This window comes from Stegostoma tigrinum, chromosome 9 (genome assembly GCF_030684315.1).
Source record: "Stegostoma tigrinum isolate sSteTig4 chromosome 9, sSteTig4.hap1, whole genome shotgun sequence".
Lineage (NCBI taxonomy): Eukaryota > Metazoa > Chordata > Chondrichthyes > Orectolobiformes > Stegostomatidae > Stegostoma > Stegostoma tigrinum.
The window spans coordinates 18,126,519-18,139,077 of NC_081362.1; the positions used below are offsets into that span (position 1 = coordinate 18,126,519).

The 12,559-nt window shown below is 38.1% G+C and overlaps 1 protein-coding gene across 1 annotated transcript in view; it reads right to left on the reverse strand.

Annotated features, from left to right (window-relative positions):
- The window catches only part of adgb (androglobin), a 284,646-nt gene that overhangs the window by 82,194 nt on the left and 189,893 nt on the right, over nt 1–12,559 (reverse strand). The window contains exons 18-19 of the mRNA XM_059648385.1: nt 11,368–11,431; nt 3,906–4,041 (exon numbers count right to left, since the gene is read on the reverse strand). Of these exons, the coding sequence (XP_059504368.1) occupies nt 3,906–4,041; nt 11,368–11,431 (200 nt within the window). The remainder of the gene's footprint in view (nt 1–3,905; nt 4,042–11,367; nt 11,432–12,559) is intronic.

Sequence of the window (12,559 nt, forward strand, 5' to 3'; positions counted from 1 at the left end):
TTTTTCATGCTGGTGTCACTCTCCAGAATATCTTGGCTAGCTCACCTTTCCCGATGAGAAATGTACTGGAGAATCACTGCTAGATCTCAAGTGAGCAGCCAGTGTGTTTGTAACTTTAAAAAAGTTTTTATTTTTGCCAGCATTTCCAAGCTTTTCTTGCAGAACTGCTGGCTCTTTACTGGGCATTGACATCAACTTCTTTGCCATTTTCTTTTCATGTGCATCTGTTATGGTTCAGTCTGTAACATCCTTGCGTTCAAGTTGGAAGGTTATTGATTCAAGTTCTACTCCAGGAAATTGTGGATGTCTTTTACTGAAAGGGTTACTAAGTTGAGACTACATCTGCCCTCTCCAGTGACCATAAAATATCCCATGGCTCTGCTTTGAAGAAGAATGAGCAGTTCGTCCTGGAATCCTGGCCAGCATTTATCTCATTGCTATCTGTGGGACTTTTAATGGCTGCAAATTGTTTCCTACGTTACAGCATTTCAAAAGTACTTCATTGGCCGTAGTGTGACCTGGGATGTGCTGAGATTATACTTTCAATGGAGCTGGAAACAATACAACAGCTCAACAGATGTCATGTATATCAGTTGTCTTAAGGCTGTGATCTTAAGGTGTAACAGTATGGAAGTTTTCTTGGACTTCAAGATCAGCAGTGGCCGTAAGTGCCACAAAAAGCAGGGCTGTGGTATGTTAATCCCTGAATGGGAAGGTACTGTACTGCTGACTTCACCTGAATAGGACTCAGACCAAAGGACTAGGCAAAAGAAAATAGAGTTAAAAAAATGTCTTCAAGCCAATAAAACAGAAAGGAAATTAATGCAGGGGGTTGTTTAGTTCAAGTAAAAATAGAAGGAGCCAAGGGGATTAAAAGTAAGGGTAAGAGTAAGTTCCAGGTCATCAATTGTGTCAATGTAAGCAGTTCAGGTTAAGGAAGAATTACAGGTAATTGTAATGCAGGAACATAAGAATGAGTAGCAGGAAGTCATATGGCCATTGTGCCTGTTCCACCATTTAACGAGGTAATGGCTGACCTTCTACCTTGAACCCACTTTCCTACCCTATCACCATATCAATAAATAATAACAGAATAACTGAGAAAAATGGCAGAAGTGATTAAAAAAAGGAAGTTGATAAGTTGAAACATGTTCAAAATAGCTTCGTGACAAAGGCAGGATAGTAAGTATTCCCTGAGCAAAAGTAGGATACACTAACGCACATAGCAAAGAAAAACACTAAACTAGTTAGAAGTTCAAACACAACTTAAAGGGTAGCCAGCTGGGCATGATTGGGTGATAAGCTTTGATCATGGAAAGGAAAAGGAAGAGTAGCAACACTGACAAAGGACATTATTATAGATTTAGAAAATGAGTAAATCAGTAAGAGTGAGCAGATAGCAAAAACACTATGGTAGAATTATGACATAAAAATTGTTATTATACTTTGGTGGTAGTTGCCCCTAGAACTTTTGATTTCAATTATAAAATATGGAAATTATAAATGGGGAGATCAAACTAGCCCATTGCAAAATCAGAGTACTCAAATTGTGAAACTTTAATTTTCAGATAGACTGGGGGAAGAAGAACAGTTCATGTCCCAAAACGAGCAAATTGCTTGAGTAAATTCAGTTTTCTGAAGTGATGCATTCTTGTAATACAAGTGAATGAATCATGTTAGATTTGGTAATGAATAAAAAGCATGGATTAGTCAGCCATATAAATGGTAAGGGAACACCTAGCTAACAGAGACCAGAATATGATTGAAATCAATCTTAAATTTCAGTGAGTGAAGGTAAGTCACAAATCAAATGTTTTAAACTAGGTAAATATATTCTTTGACCTGGGAACAGTCCTGTTATGGGAATCTGCAATTTGTGGAATTGTAATGGTTTTTAAAATGTTTGAAAAGGGGTTTAACAGTTTGCATCTACTGTAAAGGGATCCAGTGCAATTTACTTGGATAGTTAGAAATATTTGAAATATGGCTCGTAAGCCTGGAAGTGAATGTAAATAATTTGGAGGAAGGTGTAGGTGGTCTGACTAGCAAGTTTGCAGATGGCACAAAGATTGATGGAGTAGCAGATAGTGAAGGGTACTGTCAGAGATTACAGCAGACTATAGATAGATTGGAGAGTTGGGCAGATAAATGGCAGATGGAGCTCAATCCGGGCAAATGCGAGGTGATGCATTTTGGAAGATCAAATTCAAGACGGAACTATACAGTAAACGGAAAAGTCCTGGGGAAAATTGATGTACAGAGAGATCCAGGTGTCCAGGTCCATTGTTCCCTGAAGGTGGCAACGCAGGTCAATAGAGTGGTCAAGAAGGCAAACGGCACGCTTTCCTTCATCGGATAGGGTATTGAGTATAAGAGTTGGCAGGTCATGTTACAGTTGTATAAGACTTTGGTTCAGCCACATTTAGAGTACTGTATACAGTTCTGGTTGCCACATTAACAAAAGGATGTGGATGCTTTGGAGAGGGTGCAGAGGAGGTTCACCAGGATGTTGCCTGGTATGGAGGGTGCGAACTATGAAGAAAGGTTGAGTAGATTAGGATTGTTTTCATTAGAAAGACGGAGATTGAGGGAGGACCTGATTGAGGTCTACAAAATCATGAGGGGTATAGACAAGGTGGATAGCAAGAAACTTTATCCCAAGGTTGTGGACTCAATTACTAGGGGTCATGAGTTCAAAGTGAGAGGAGGAAAGTTTAAGGGAGGTATGCGTGCAAAGTTCTTTACGCTGAGGGTGGTGGTGCCTGGAACGCGTTGCCAGCGGAGATGGTGGACGCAGACACATTAGTGTCTTTTAAGATGTATCTGGACAGGTACATGGATGGGCAGGGACCAAAGGGATACAGACCCTTAGAAAATAGATGATAGGCTTAGACAGAGGATCTCAATCGGCGTGGGCTTGGAGGGCCGAAGGGCCTGTTCCTGTGATGTAATTTTCTTTGTTCTTTGTGGTACCAATGGAAGGGAGTTACTTTGTGAAAGCTATGTTCCTTGTCAATGCAAGGGAGAGCTGGGGGAAAAAGGTGATTAATACACAGATGCAGGAGCCCTTGGAGACACTATGCAAAAAGATAAACAGGTCTACAACTCAAAAAATTGCAAAAGAACAACCGAAAAGGCCCAACAGCAAAATGGTCATTGTCTCAAGAGGATTGAAAATAAAGATATGGCAGTTACATTGCTGAGCTATGGTTAGACCTCATCTGGAGTACTAAATTCTAGAGATAGTAGGAACTGCAGATGCTGGAGAATCTGAGATAACAAAGTGTAGAGCTGGATGAACACAGCAGGCCAAGCAGCATCACAGGTGCAGGAAAGCTGATGTTTTGGGCCTAGATACTTCTTCAGAAATGAAGAAGGGTCTAGGCCCGAAACTAAATTCTAATCTTGGATCATACTTCTGACGGGATACAGTGGCCTTGGAAGAGTTGCAATTCTGATGTGGCAGAATGATGCTAGGACTAAAGAATATAGTTATGAAGAAAATTTGTAGAGTTTACGTTTCTGTTCTCTTGAATATATGATATGCAGACATTATTTAATTGGGCTGTTTAAAATTATTGAAGGTTTTGATTGCAAGGAGAGACGAAAAGTTCTTCATCAAAAGTTCAACACAAGGATACATCATGCTTTAGAGTTATGTAACATCAGCACAAAGGATAGTGAAAATCTGGTACTTTGGCTAGAACGTCATTAGCCTATGTTAATTAAAAACATTTCACAATGGTGGTTGATTCATTTATTAAGGTGATAGAGATCCTAGATAGGTAGATAGAAATGAGTTGCAGGTGCTGATTGGCCATAATCTAATTGATTAACGGAATAGGCTTACCTTTCATTTATCCCTGATAATTCTTAACAGTAAATAAAACGCATGAAGCACTAACCTTTGTCATTATTTCCTTTAAGGTTTTTCTCACAGCTGATATTGCCCCAACGCACCAGTGCAGAGAAAGTAACCAACATTTCTATAGGCTTGATGTGATCTACATGTAGGTAGTATGGTCCTCGATCATCTGTGGGCTAATCCATTGTCATGGGATCAATTTTAATATAACACTGAGTCAGAACTAATTGAAAGTAAACAAATATTTAAGATTTAAGATAACAAAATACACTTTTGACAAAGCTGTAAATTTACTAATTTGTGGTTCTGCATGCCTAGCAGCTCGTTATACCCTGTAACTTATCAGAATGCAAGAGGCAGGCAAATAACAATAACTTCAATTTACATAATGACTTTAATGTCCGGAGATGCTTCACATAAGCATCATCAATCACTGTTGGACACAAAGGTGCAAAAGGAGATATTAATTCAAGTGAATCAAAGTTTAGTTAAAGAAGCAGGTTTTAAAGCATGTCTTAAAAGGAAATGGAAAGATTTGATTACAGGCATGGGAGAGATGTAGGGATTAACTTTCAGGATTGAGGGTCGAGGCAGTTGAAGGATGACTGTCAATTATTTGGATGTATAGAGACCAGAATTGGGAATGCTCAGGAATATTGGAGGTTTGCAAAGCTGGTGGCAATTATAGAGATAAGGAAGAATGAGGCCATCAAGAGATTTTTAAATAATGATAAGAATTTTAAAACTGAGGTATAACAGACTATGAACTAAATACAGTGTAGGTCAGTCAGAGGTATGATCAGTGAACAGGATGTGGTAAGAGTATACATGTAGAAAACAGAGTTTGAATGAATGGAACAAATAAAATGTTTTTGTTGTCTTGAGCGCAAAGGGAAATGCAAATCTAACATCTCAAACCTAAATGTACTCAAGGGCAATTAAGGATGAACAATAACCATTGCTACATTCCATGTTTTGGACTCCCTCCTATATGAAGGATGTTGTGAAACTTGAAAGGGTTCAGAAAGGATGTTGCCAGGGTTGGAGGGTTTGACCTAGAGGGATGGGCTGGATAGACTGGAGCTATTTTCACTGGAGGTTCGAAGGCTGAGGGGTGACTTTATAGAGGTTAATAACATCATTGGGCATGGATAAGGTAAATGGGCAAAGTCATTTCCCCGTGGTGGGGGAGACCAAATCTAGGGGGCGTGGGTTTAAGGTGAGAGGGGAAAGATATATAAGAGAACTAAGGGGCAACTTTTTAACGCAGAGGGTGGTGTGTATACAATGTAGATGCAATCAATTTGACATTCCTACTATCTGTCTGACTTGAATATGACTTTAATCTGTATCTTCCTAGCTAAATTAACTGTCACTATTAATCACACTAGTTAAAATGTTTCAATTTCCTGTTAAGCAATCTTGTTTGTATCACTTCTAATCTATGCTAGCTAAAACTGGAGTCTTTGTTACTTCAGCATCTTATTTACTGCTGTTCTACTAATCAAGTAGAACTATTGCTCAACCCTTCTGGTATCATGAAAGATTTGTTCATCATGTTAACTAATCATTAGTCATTGGTTATGCAAAGCCAAGAGCTAAGTGGAGAAACATGGTGGTAAGGTAATGTGCAATAGAGTATATAACTGTAATCCAACAGTGAATCCAAAACATGTTTCCTCTTAAGCACTGGAAAAATAACGAATGGGAGTGGAAAAGGGAAAAAACGATGAGCCAGAACTTGTGTCTCATAAGCCAACTTGCAAATAGTGAAGATTTGTATGGAGCTCCCATCAAGGCAGTTTCAGGAATAATTAAGTGATGAGAGTAAAAAGCAGGGTTTCAACAGTTATCATTTCTTATTAGCTAGTAATGACACAAGCCAATCACTACAGGAACAACCAAACCAAGCAGATGATGGTGTGGCTATAGACATTGTGCCAGCAGAAAAAGTTCAGATTTCTGAGATATTGGAGAGACTTTAAGCAGCAGTGAGCTGTAGTGATGGAACAACTGCTTCCTGCAACCAATACTCTTGTGAGAAGGTTAACCAGAGTTCCAAGGTAAACCAACATTGCAAAGGGCAGGGGAAAAAAGTAGGGGTTAGCAGGTGAGAAAGGAAAGTAAAAGGCTTAATTTGGAATAAGTAAAATGGTAAAATATTGAGACGTGAAAAGGAAAAATATAGAAAATAGAAAACCAAAAAAATCAAATTGAAAAAAGTGTGCCCATTGATAGCGTGAGGTATTTGGATTTGAAACTTAAGAATAATAGAGGCAATGAATAAGGAATAGTTAAATTACTTGGGGACATGATCAAAATGCTTGAGCATCAGGATTAAAATGAAGTAATAGTCCACGCAAAATTATTTTGCATTAATATAGTGAGTGATGTGTGATCACTTATACTGCTAGAACATAAAATAGATTGATGAACAGTGGAGGCAAAATGGAGAATAAAATATGTACACCAGTTAGGGGATTGCCATACTCAATTGAGCTTTAATTGGAGGACATTTTCATTATTCAAAAACAAACACCAACAGTAGGGAAATATTTATAATAAGAAAGCAAAGAATGTTATAGTGTGTTTGGGCTGTTTTCTCAGTCAATATGGGTTATTTTTAAACCTTTGTTGGAAGTATAAATAAGTGACATTGTATTGGGTGTCTTTTAAACAGCACTCCTTTTCTTGCTCTTTCCACTTCTGTTGTGCTTGAGAGAAATTTTGATTTATGAAAGGAAAGGCATACTTGACCAACGTTACAGTTTTCTTTGATTAAACAGTAGTAGTTATAAGAATTGTAGCAATGTACCCTTCATACAATGAATTCCACTAAAAACTTGGGTTCTGTTACTGACAAAGCAGCGTGGAGCTGCAAGAACACAGCAGGCCAAGCAGCATCAGAGGAGCAGGAAAGTAGATGTTTCGGGTGGGGACCCTCATTCAGAAATGGGAAGGGGGAGGGGGCTGGGAAATAAACAGAAGGAGGGGGGTTGGGGCTAGGGAAGGTAGGTGAGATGGTGATGGGTGAGTGCAGGTAGGGAATGATGGGGATTGGTCAGTGGGGTGAGTGGAGCAGATAGGTGGAAGAGAAGATGGATAAGTTCTGTTACTATTCTTCAACAACATATGTGCTAAAGCCTGCCCTGTCCTACAACCTTGCTTCAGAATACCATGATATTTTGCTCTTAATTCACCTTCCTTTCTTGAAAATTGTATTATTTTTAAGTGAGGGTTTTTCATATTAAAACAGAATACTAAGAAGCGATCTTAAACAGTAATTAAAATATTAAAAAGTGATTGAGAGGGCCAGAACAGGGGCCACACGTACAGATTCTTTCTAAACCTTTGGATAGAAAACAGGATTTTTTTTTCCCCCCACAGAGGGTTGCGGAGCAACTGAATACATGAGCTAGTAACTGAAGATGAGGCAATATTAATATTTTGCAAGATGCAATGTAGGCACAGAAAGAATAAAGAATATGGAACAGAGGAATAAGGAACAAGATGTGCACATGGAGTTTTGACTAATACTCATTGTGAGCAAGAACTTTACAGCCAAAACAAAAATGAATTATTTTATCTGTTGGATAAGCTCATGGTTCTGAAGAGGTTAATGTTCATGTTACATTAGCTCCACCCACAGTCTGTGGGATAAGACAAGGATTTCCAATCTCGCTTTCAGAGGAAGCAATGTATCTGTATCAGCTCTCTATGGATCTTATAATTATGTCTGACCAAATGTCTTCGTACTTTTTGCTATCATGCCAGTATCCCTCTTGTTATTTAAGAACAGTGAAGATATTGTACAGTGTTGTATCTCTACCACTAATCACTGAATAAACAAAACAAAGACAAAGGAGGATAGATGACAGCAAACCATCTCAAATGACACTTATTTACTACTATATACTACAAGATATCAGAAGGGTTCATTTGGGAAAATACGACTTGGCTGGAGCATTTCAGATTTAAAGTCACCATGAGGGGAAGTAGTATAGCTGACCCAGAAGAAAATAAAATGTTTTAAGCAACTGAGTTTACTACTTTGAGAATATTACCACTATTTAAGGAGATACTGACAGTCAGTTGGCAGCTGAAACAGAATTGCTAACAGACAGAAACAGCAGCAGTTGTGGAAGCAGCAATAGGCAGGCTCAGCACTGCAAAGACAAAACTTCACTCAGAAGCTGGTAAGTTGTGCTGGGACAGGAGTGTAGGCAAAAGAGAAAGAGCTAGCTGCACATAAAACTTAGTGAAGGGGACCCTGTAAGGAAAAATCAAAGAAACCTCGAAGTATAATTACAGATTCGTAACAGCAAAGGGAAATAAGTTTGATTAACTGCACAAAGACTGGAAAAGGAAGGTAGATAAATGTAAAAGAGAATTTTCACATCTCATAACGAACATTGCTGTTACCGATTTTAGGGCCCAGATGGCAGAGCTGCAAGAAATAGTGAAAGGGCCAGAAAATAACTTTATGCTGGGGCTAGAAAATTAGGAAGGCCTCCAAATTTATTTAAACTGAACCAGGGAAATTTAAATAAACTAGTGAATGAGTCCAGCCGAAGAACAAAGGTTAGGCGAAACAAAGGATTTGAAAGGACCAGGACTCAGTAATTCCTTGGTGATTTAAGCAGAAGCCTTTGTAAAGACCGTAGACAGAGAATTTAATTTAATTTTTTGTGTAAAAGAAAGTGCTTGGTATTTTAGACCATGAATGTTGGTAGAACATCCATTTTATCCAGTGGTATGGCCCAATGGTGGAGTGTACTGTAAATTAACCCTATTATTCCCAGAGTAATGACAAATGTGAAAATGTAATGAAGCCATCACAAATTCCAATTTTCTTCTGACTCATGGCGACTCAGGATAAAAACAAACTATGTAATGGTCTTGTCTTATTAGAGTTAAGTAAAAAGACAGGATTTGTAATATGTGTCTTAAATTTACTCCACACACACTAAAAAACACATGAGTGAAGGCGAAATATAGTCAGAGAAACACACTCCTGTATCACCAGGTCCACAATGATGCCTCAATGTTACTTGCATTTGATATTCATCAGTCTTTAGTTCACTGATTTGTTTGGTTTGCCTGGGGTTGTCTTTCGATTTTCAAACTATTTCATAATTTCTGAATGTGTTTTTCCCTGCTTTTTCAGCAGAAACTTGAAGAGAACAAGTTTATAATAGAAAGGAGAGAGAGAAGATTGATGCAGCAAACTTCTTGAAGTCTCTTTGCTTCTCTTTGTCACTGGCCCACAGAGTCTGCGTTAAGCTACAATTGATCAAGCACTACCTGGCTGTTATGCTGAACCCTCAGTAATAGGTGCCAACTAAAAAGAAAATAAGTAAAAGACTGTCTCTGGGTAAAATTGCCCTGAACACACCTTGGTGGAACTGATTTGTCTACACAGCATCCCCAGAAATAACATTGTTTTATATGTACCAGTTAGGTTCACTTGTTTTTCCGAAGCTGCAAACAAATTCTTTTATTTTCTCTCCTCTAAAAACACTGTTCATTTTTGAAATTTCAGTCTACAGTGCAAAAAGAAATATGGTCTCTTACATCAGAAAGAAGTGGGACCACTCCATAATGCCTGTTGAAGGTGGAAAAACCTTAGAAAAAAGAGCTAGTCACCATTTATTGTTGTGAAAAATGACAGGGAAGCCCTGAGAATGGTGAGAAAACACAATAAGCAATACAAAGGACAATAAATGTGGAGCTGGAAAAGCACAGCTGGTCAGACAGCATCCGAGGAGCAGGAAAGACTGCTTTCCTGATCTTTGGATGCTGTCTGTCTGGCTGTGCTTTCTCAGATGTACATTTATTGACTCTAGCTTCCAGCATCTTCAGTCCTCACTGTCCCAAAGCTACATAAAGGTGCTGATTATAAAAATAAACATGTTTTTATAAAGCTTGAAAGCAGTGAACTAGTACAAAACAGCTAGTAATACAATTTAAAGCTGCATTGAATAAATCAATACAGTATTACTGAAATACAAAGTTAAAATGATTTGTAAAAGAAGGAAATACCAGAACATAGCTCCTGTACAAATTCTGGCAAGGTCTACTGTCATTCGATTTGTAATTGTGTTAGTAAATACAAGAATACTAACTTCAAGCACAACAGAGTTTCGAAGAAGGAGCCAATACTGAGAACAACAATGAGCAGTGCAACAAACCTGAACTCATCCAGGAATTGTTAATGATGTTCAGATAGCAGAAAGCTTTGTCAAGTAACTAATACAGCGGCATTGTCAATGCCAATGACAAAGATAGCGTTAAGTGAGCAACATACTTTCAACAACATGACTGAGGTTGTAAGAAACTCTGTTTCATCAGTCAAACTAACAAGGTGACTGAAGACATCCAGACTGATCAACAAGTGAAAGAGATGAGGTGTACATAACTCCAAGGGAGCCAGTTTAAAATCCAAAAAATTAGGACAAAGTTAAAAATAAATTTCCTGGTTTTAACATCAGGTTGGTGTGCATTTTGATTTTGTGCTAATCTCCTGTGTGTCAATCAAAACATGTTGATTTCTAAGAACCATGCTTCTTCTAGAGATACTCTGGTTTATCCTTTACTACTAATCACTAGATAGCTCAAAACAAAGCAGAGATGAAGGATGATTGGAAGCAGTGAACTACCTCAATTTTTACCTAGTACAGGAGTCCCCAGTTTAAAACTGTCTGACTTGCAAATGCTTTTACTTATGAATGTGATCACATATGATGGGGTGTAATTTTAAGATGTACAACATTTCCTGAACTTATGACTGGCTGCATTAAATAGTTCGGTATTGTGTTCTGACTTGCACACAAGTCAATTTGTGAGTGGACTCCAGAACAGAATCCATTCCGAACCCAGGGACTGCCTGTACTACATACTGGCAGGATATACCATAAGGTTCCAAGGTCATCTTGGAAAATATCACATTATCCAATGAATCTGTACTGGTTTCAAACATATATCCTAATGGCACATAGGTAACAGGAAACAAGGTTTACTTGGTACTTGACAAATCTTCTCCTAATTATTCATTGGCTTGGGTTATGAAAGACACGATGAGGAAGATGACATTTTAAAACATAATACTGATAACATTAACATATAGACAGCAGTTTTTAGTGTCTAATAACATACAATAGCATTTACAGCTTATATTGTTATAAGTCTGAAATATGAACAAGGCAAATGGTACATTACAGTAGTCAATCAATTCAACTGGTACCTCAAGCTTTGTAATCAAACAAAAGCGAGGTGGCAGGCATTTGAGTCTTTTCATAAATTACGACATCATGCAGGTATGTATTTAAAATTGAATATAAATGCAATTGCATCTTAGAGCACTTTATAGATTTCAGTCTGTTGGAAATCTAACAGAAAATATAATAAATAGAAGTTCACAAAAGGGTGAAATGCATTTACTACAAAACTTGTAAAATAAAATTAGGAATGCAACTAAAATACGTCAAATACAAGAAGATTACCTTCAAGCATGACTTTTGCAACGAATATGTGTATTTATTTGGACTATGGAAAATGATCAATTTCCTGGAAGCAAATGAAAATTTAATAAGATCAATGTAGAAGATAAACTTGAAAGGCCCAAAAGATTGGGCCACACTTCTTATGTTTTTGTCCTGCTTGAGCATTCTGCCTCAAAGCACCTCCAATCTACAGTGTCAGAACCACCAGCCATGGGTACGGCAAGGAGGCAGGTCCTGAATCCATCCCAGCCATAATAATGATTGATGCCAACAGGACAAGGTTCAATGTGGTCCACGACAGTCATTGGGCCAACTAGCTCCTTAAGGAGTCTGACTTGCTACAGAAACAGAGTTTCAGATGCATGCTGTAGCCTGCAGCTATGCATAGTGATGGTCATTTATCTGACCAGGAACTCTTACTGTGTGTTGGTGGTACCTGTTTTATGGATTTCAAATTGATCTTTAGCCTGTTTTGACACATTATTCATGTACCTGCCATGGCCATCAGTCCTAAAACAGGACTTGAACCCAGAGCTTCTGGTTATGGGGCAGAGATACCACAACAACACATCCTACTTCTTATTTATAATATATAAAAAATAAAATGCTGGGGATACTCAGCAACAAAGTCTTTGCCACTTTTTTGTGGACGATTTCTTTGACCGTTTGGCTCCTTGAAATATTTTTAGCAAAGACACACACAAACTTGAAGAGGCAAGCATGTGCATGGCTCATCACATTTGCATAAGGTGATTAATATGAAACACAAACCCCTTTGCTCTCTCCATTGATGCTGTTAGACCTGCTGATTACTTCCAATTTCTTCTGTTTTATTTCACATTACCAGCATCTTAGGTAGTTGGTTTTTCATACTGTACTTGGTAGCTTAAAAACCCAAGTTCATGATATTACCAACTGGAAGATTAACATTTCACTGTCAGTGAAATATGTCATCATTGTGTTGTTAAAAAAAATCTGTCTTTGCTAAATCATTCTTGACGTTTCATAAATTCTCTAGATTCTTGTCATAGGAACAGGAGTAGGCCATTCAGCCCCTTGGGTCTATTCCATCATTCATCATGACTGATCTGTAGAACATATAACATAGAACATTACCGTGCAGTACAGGCCCTTCGGCCCTAGATGTTGCGCCGACCTGTGAAACCAATCTGAAGCCCATCTAACCTACACT